Here is a 7,965-nt window from a genome sequence, read left to right on the forward strand (position 1 = left end):
GAGGTCTTGAGTTCAAGTCTTCTGGTTCACATCCTACATTCCCCCCTTACCTATTAAAAAAAAAAAAAAAGGACTGTTGCACACATCAGTCTTTGTAATGTGAACTAAATAGATGTGAACTAATAGTTTTCTTAACTTATTGTCCATTCTTCAGCCTTGTTCTTTTTTCTAGTTCTTTATTTCTTAACTAATAATTTTGTAGCCTTGTTCTGCCTCTACATACACTAATGACTAATAGCTATCAATGTGTGTAAGACTGAGCAGTGTGAAGTCAATTTCCCTTCAGTACACGCGGACTTCAATTTTCTATTTAAAGTAGTGAAGACCCTTTTTTTCAGCGTACAATGAATATTATTGTACTTCTCATTAAGAATACCTATAGCTGGCATTTACTTGATCAGTTACTTTTGCCTGGCAGTTGCTTCCTTCATAAAGTTGATGTGGATAAATTTTGATCATGTATCTTTCTTTTATTTAAGCGTGAAATTGAAGAAATAGAATGCTCTGTGGAAGATGGATTATTTTAGGTTTCGTATTTATTTACTTTTATTTTCTTAGCTTAGAGTTTAGATTACGAGTTAGGAATAGTATATGGTGGTGGTGTTACAGAGGTTAGGTTTTACGGAGTCACTAATTGGGATATTTGTGAATATGTAGATCCGTGAATACATGGATAATGAGCAATGGAACGATGAGGCTTACCGGAAATGCAGGAAAATAATTGTCTTAGCTGCAACTGCTTGTGCTATAGCAGCTAACAAATATCGTAAGTTGTACCTCAGTAAGGATCCGTATCGTGGTGAAGCTCTCCGTGGTCTAGTTGAGACAGAAAGAATTATTGGGGTATCCGACACCACTTGTCGATCTCTAATTAGGATGAGTAGGAGGGCATTTTTTAGTTTAGCTGAAATGGTTAGGCATAGGGGTTTTCTCTATGATAGCAAATTTGTGACAGTGGAGGAACAACTAGTTATTTATTTACACACAATTGGCCACAATGCCAAGAACCGAGTCGTCTTACACCAATTTGGTCATTCGGGTGAGACTATTAGTAGGTATTTCAACCGTGTTTTGTGTGCAATACTTCAACTGCACACAGAACTATTGAAACCTCCAAGATCCACAACTCAACCCAAAAAATACTTACGATACTTCAACAACTGCATTGGAGCCATAGATGGTACGCATATCCCTGCATGGGTATCAGTTGACCAACATCGAAGATTTCGTGATAGGAAGGGGAATATATCACAGAATATCTTAGCTGCCTGTGACTTCGACATGAGGTATACATATATACTTTCAGGATGGGAAGGTTCTGCATCAGATTCTCGAATACTAGATGATGCCATCCACAAGGAAGGAGAAGAAAAGATAGTTGTACCTCGAGATTAGTACTATCTTGTTGATGCTAGGTTTGCTAACCAAGTGGGCTTCTTGAGACCATACCGCAATGTTCGTTATCATTTGAAGGAGTGGCGTAACTCCGAATATGCACTAGCTAATGCGAAGGAATTATTTAACTTGAGGCATTCTAAATTGATAAATGTAATTAAACGTTCATTCTCTCTATTGAAGTCCAGATTCAAGATACTGAAAAATCAACCAAAATACCCTTTCAAGACCCAATCCAGGATGTGTTTTGCTACACAATCATATTCTCACTAAAAATACTGTTGAAGAAGAGGAGTGGCTTGCACAAGAAGAACTGGAAAATTCAGCCAATAATGAGAATGGGAATCCTGAACAAATGGCAATTGATGATGAGGTTGATGAATATTACAATAATGTTGACATGAATCAATTCCGAGACGAGATGGCAGGTAAAATGTGGGATGAGTGGGTCGAAGGTTACAGTGAGGAGGAAGAAGATGAAGAAGAAGAAGAAGAATCCGATTATATTTTATTTATGTGCTTTGTAAACATTTGGGTTGTTATGTAATTTGATGGTACAATGGGTTTGATGAAACAATTGGTTTGTTATGTACTTTAATGGTACAATGGGTTTGATATGTAATTTTATGGTACAATGGGCATGTGGTTCTTATGTCATTACATTGTATGTGGTACCTTGTTTCATTTGTGGTATGTGCTTCTTAGTTATGGTACAATTTTATGAATGTGGGCATGTGATTCTCATGACCAGTATTATGTGCAGTTCTTTTGTTATTTACTTTTATTTGTGGCCAAACTAAATCATACATGTTTGGCTGGAATAGGACTGGGTGGAATGGTAAGTACAGCTTTCTAACAGATGTTAGTAGAAGGCTGGCTAGTGAATTGTTGTAAAATTAAGAATTTGTTTTCAAAATAACTTGTTACTTTGTGATCAAAATTCATTTATGTTTTTCAGATGAAATCTTGTTGATCTCAGTTGGTCATTTAATTTCTCTAATGTTTATTGATTTTTCTGATCATTTTCATTATGAAGTTATGATATTATGCTATGGTTTTATCAATGGTTAAACTTGAAGATCTGAAAATACCAGATCTTGACAGTAGGTTAGATAATTATCAGTTCTCTTCGAGGTCTTGAGTAGCAGTGGTGGAGAAAATACTCTCCAGGATGAGAAACAGCAGCTCAGCAGGTCTCTCTCACTGCCTCTGCTTAAAGTTTAGATGAGGGAGACCACTTCAGCAGCTGTACTTTATTTTTATTTTTTTAATTTTAAATTTTCTGGGTTTGGTGTCCATCTTTGATCATGCTTTGCCCTCATTATGGATGGAAAAGGAAATCTTCTGCTGTTTGCTTTGATGTAAAAATTGGTGAAAGGTTGCTTCTCGATGTGTCTAGATCATAGAACTTAACTGGTTTGCAAGTTTAGTTGTGCTACATGGACTGAGAGAGAAATAGAACATTTTATGTATCCATTGCATGTGTTTAGTTCTGGTTGAACCGGTGGTCACTGGTTCAATTTAAGTTGATATTTTATTTCCTTTTATAGTTTAAAGGATGGGACAGCATGTAAGGGGGATGGTTAGGGGGTATCCTAGTCTACTTAAAAATGTTTTTAGTTGCGGTTATAAATAACAGAAAGAGCACCAATTGCGGCTCACCATTTTTCACTCTACAGAATTTTGCTCTCATGGCTGTGGTGAAGTTGTGACCTGCCTGTAGTCTGGTAGTGAGTGATTCAAGGTGACGATTAGTGGTGAAACCAATCAAACCTTGTGGTGGGAAGCCGAGGTTGCCGCTGTGTTATTCTCTTGTACTCTTCTTATCAACTCCATTCAAGGTACAACAGCGGTACTACCATATCTTGCAGCAGAACCAACAGTACCCACAATATACCTTTCCTACTCTTGGTGGGATTTCTGATAATCGGTCATCTACAGGTCTGATCAATATCCTGATTCCATACATCTTCTTCGGTCAGTGGTCTTAACTTTCTCCTACAATCAAGTTTTGATTTTTCTGTTTGAATGCAATATTCCTATTCCAAGTTGGTTCAGTACTTGCAATTTTAGGAGGTTACTCAAGAACTGAAATTTGTTGATCTATTGAGTCTCAAATCAATAGCATAGATTGATCTATTATTGGGTGTATTGATGCAGAAACTTGATTGTCAAAAAGATTTGACTGGTCAAACATGAGGTCTCCTACTCCAACTAGGAATTGACCATTCCAGCAGATCCAACCCTTAGATCAGGCTAAAACTTTCAGTAGCTATTCTAGGCCATTAGAGGAGAGCTTGACATGCATTATCTGGCCATCTAAGTTGTTGATTTTGTTTTATGCAATTTCTCTTAAATCTGGAAATTTGGTCTATGTTTTCGAATATGTTTTGGTTAGTACTGGTTATACATATCAGAAGTCAGAACCATAATAAATGGAGCCTTACCAGTAGAGCTTAATGGCTATAGCTTAAAGTATAACAGATTCAGCCAATAGTCTTGGCAATTTTATCATAGCACAGATTAGTATTGACAAGTTTCTTTGATATAAGCAAACAGGTTAGTATTTACAAGTTTCTTTGATTCTGCTATACTACAGTTCTGGAATTTCTCAGTTTCTTGTTAATTTCTGTTTGATTTTAATTCTGACCACAGAATTTACAATCAGATATTAATCTGGACCTACCTGTGGTATTGACATCTGAGTCTCGGTTCAGAATACAGAATCCTATCATTACTAGGATTTCTGATTTATCAAGCTTGTTACCTAATATCCAATTTCTGTTTTGATCTGTGTTTCAGTCGCTAAGAACAGGATCTTGTTCCATTCTTAGATTTGGTTTTCCAATCTGGCATTGCTTAACCTGATTATATTTGTCTGTGAATTTTAAGAATAATTGGTTGAATGGGTTATTTGGTAGATGGAGTCTAGTATTCTTCTCTTGCTTCTTATTACTGTTCATGTATAAAATAATAAAATCTGTACCTGTTCAAGTGTTAATGTACTAGTATATACAAGTATAAACATGTTGAGATACAAACTATGCTACTCCTAGCATTTACTTCTTATTAGTTATTTCTCTCTGTGGTGACTTTAGATCAAATTGCTGTACTATTTTTTAATCCGATTTCCTTTGTAGACTTCCATGCAAGGAATAATGTCTCCATCACTTCCTTTTATGCTGTCCCATTTACTTCTTATTAGTTATTTCATTTGTAGATTTCCTAGGTGTGGGTCTGAATGTCTCCATCACTTTCTTTTATGCTGTCTCATCACTTCCTTTTATGCTGTCCCATTTACTTCTTATTAGTTTTCACTAGGCCATTATCATGTTATATATATTTTGGTTTCCAGATTGATGGACTCCGAAACCTCCTCTCAGTCTAAGACAAGAGACATTGCAACATGGCCTAGTGAAATTTCACACTTTTTTCTAAAGTGTCTCTTACAACAACATAGACATGGGAGAAGTGGAGACAATGGCCTCAAGAGAGAGCAATGGCAAGCAATCTCACTTAAGATGAAAGATCGCTTTAAAACAACCTATGAATGGGAGCAATGCAAAAACCACTACAAGATATAGAAAGCTAGACTGAAAGCATTGTCTGACTTACAAAACAATTCTGGATTAGGTTGGAATGCGATAGAGAGGAGATTTGATGCACCACAGCATGTTTGGGCCAAGTTTAAGGTACAATTGTCTTATTTCATACGAATAATCAAATAATTCAATTTAGAAAATACCATTTTAGTCATTGTTGTTTCTCTTGTTCTTGTTTATAGAAAAAGGAGCAAAAGTATTGGAGAGAGCATCAAGTACTTCCCATTTACTTAGAAGTTACAGTGTGGTTAGGCAACGAAATTGCAAATGGGAATGCTTCAACAACCCCAGCACAGGCTGCTGTTGCAGTTGTTAGACTCGATAACTTGGTCCTTAGTGATGATGGGGAGAGTCAAAATGAAGAAACTACAACTCACACTCCTGTTGGAAGTTCCAGTCCTAGACGTGGTAGACCTCAATCAACTGGCATAAATAGGCCACAGAAGAAAAAGAAGCAAGGGGCTGATAAAATTGCAAGTCCTCTAAAAGCTATCACTACAGCCATCACGAATATGGTGGAGAATGAGTCACAGATAGCTTTTGGAGACAAAGTCTATACTGCAATTGATGCAATCCCAGGCATTGACTTCCACAAGCAAGCCCTTGCCAAGTCTTTTTTTCTGGAAAGGAAAAACTTCGCCATCGTCATCTTACGAGCAAAGGAGGAAGATAGGCTGAAATTAGTGGACTTGTATATGTCAGAAACTGGGGGAACCAATTAAGGCTGATGTTGTGGTGGGCTTCTATGATTTTTATTTTGGACGTATTGAACAATGTTTGGTTTTTTTGTATGGCTTGCTTAGTTTGCAAGAACATTTCATGGTTTCAGAACTTATTGCTTGTGTGTAATATTATAGTTTACTTTTGAGGTATCTTTTGTAATGTTTTTGTAGATTAGTATTTGACTGATCTACAAGAGAACATTGACATAGTAGTAATGGTTGCTTCTAATACTTTTGGTTAATATTTGTTTGTTATACTGTTAGTAATGGTTTAGTAATGGTTACATCTACATTGACAAATTCCTATTATGTGTTCATTTATGGATTTGAATAGATGGATAACAATGTGGCTAGGTGTGAAATTTGTGGTACTAAATGCATCATAATGACATCAACTACTAAGCGTAACCCAGGAAGAATGTTCTACAAATGTCAACTACACAATGAATTTTTTTTATGGAATGATCACTTTAGAATGTGTGATTGTGGAGAAGGACAATACAAAGTGCATAGATGTACAAGTGGACTAGCAATAGGGAGTGATTTTTTGTGTTGTCCCCATTCCACCTCAATATGAATCAACATTCATTTTTTTTTCTTTTGTAGATCCTTTTTCTTTTGATAAAGAATTCCCCTTAAAATCGTTTTTTAATCAATAATTAGAATTTTTGTTTATTTTCAGGCACAAAATCGTGGTTGTAGGATGTTTAAAATAATAAAAGAGGGAGAACCATCGTCTCCTAATAACAAATGTAGAAATACCGAAGAAGTTCAAATCACAATCACACAATCACCATTTGCAGACACAAAATACATACAAGGTTATCTCAGGGGAACAATCAATCTTCTCAAGGTCAAGCAAGGATGTTGGAGCAACATACAAGGGAGTTGGAGGACGTCCTTGATGCTGTCAAAAAACTTGATCTTAACAAGTGATGATGTCTAGGAGGAGGGAATAGGATGTCACAATAGTATAACAACTTTTTAAATCTATATTTTATTCATGTAATGAATGACAATGACAACTGTTGGATAAGAATCCTATTAAGTCCTATTTTAATTCAAGTTTAAACATTAGTTGTATGCAAAATTCTTCATAATTGTTTCATTTTCTAGCCATAGAGTAGCCAATGTGATGATAGGATCTATCTGAACCAAACAATTTTTCATACAGATTCAATTTGAATCCAACTGACAGAATCAGGGAAACCAAACAATTTTTCATATAAATCCAAGTAGAATCCAACTGACGGACTTAGAGTAACCAAACAGTTTTTCAGGATGATTCAACTAACAGACTCAAGGTAACCAAATAGTTAATCTGTCAGGATAATGGATCCATTAGTGCAACCACCAATTGGTTCTTTGAACCAAACACTTCCTAAGGGAGCCAAGATTGAGATCCAAAGAGCCAAAAATAGGCTGGGAAGCGAAAGGTATCACAATCAGAGCAAATATGGCAAGTTTAAGTTTCTTGGATCAGTAGTTATTCGACATTGAAACTGCCCGATTCGACATCGAGTAGCTGTCGATGAACAGGACTCGACATCGAAGGTTTGGGTTTGAGTATCGATTGTCATTAACTGAATGCTGAAATGGGATAGACAGTAAAGATGAATTGTTTGACAGTGAAATGGAATGATTTGAGGTCGCTAGCAGGTTGGCTCGATGTTAACTCGGGGCCTTTGAGTGTCAAGGAGGGTTTCAGTGTTAATAGGCATGATTCGGGCTATTTGGGCCAGGTTTTGTGCTGGGCCAGACTGGTTCCAAGGAGTCTAGGTCAAGGCTAGCCTTTCCAGGGGTACTTGGAGGGCTTGGAGGCTCTGGTTTAGGGTCCGATAAGGAAAGGGTGATCAACAAATGGATTCGGGTAGTGCACACTGATGCTACATTCACAGATACATTGGCTCTAAACCTTGGAGGGTACTCATCATCGTTAAGGAAAACCTCCGGGGGGGAAGATAAAATGAGGTGTCTACACCCATTTGAGCAATTCTGGTGGCTCCAAAGGCTCGAAGCCGAAGAGTTAACCAGAAGGAATTGTGGGAGCTTTCAGTTTCAGTACTCTGCCCCTCTCGAGTCTCACCATGACTGCAAGCACGTCCTTCCTTATCCTCCACCCACGTCTCAACCACTACCTTAAACCCTCCATTGTCATTCTCCTTCCCTCCCCCTCAAACCTCCCTATTAAAAACTTCTCTTAAACCCCAATTCCTTCTCATCTCTCGTCCTCACTCATCGCAATA

The 7,965-nt window shown here is 37.1% G+C and overlaps 1 protein-coding gene across 1 annotated transcript; it reads left to right on the forward strand.

Moving 5' to 3' along the window:
* Positions 1–669: 669 nt before the first annotated feature.
* LOC122651158 (protein ALP1-like) lies at positions 670–1,395 on the forward strand. Its single transcript, XM_043844479.1, has one exon. It carries the CDS (start codon positions 670–672, stop codon positions 1,393–1,395), a length of 726 nt encoding a protein of 241 aa, XP_043700414.1.
* The last annotated feature ends 6,570 nt before the right edge of the window (positions 1,396–7,965 follow it).

The sequence above is a fragment of the Telopea speciosissima genome, chromosome 1, assembly GCF_018873765.1.
Source record: "Telopea speciosissima isolate NSW1024214 ecotype Mountain lineage chromosome 1, Tspe_v1, whole genome shotgun sequence".
NCBI lineage: Eukaryota > Viridiplantae > Streptophyta > Magnoliopsida > Proteales > Proteaceae > Telopea > Telopea speciosissima.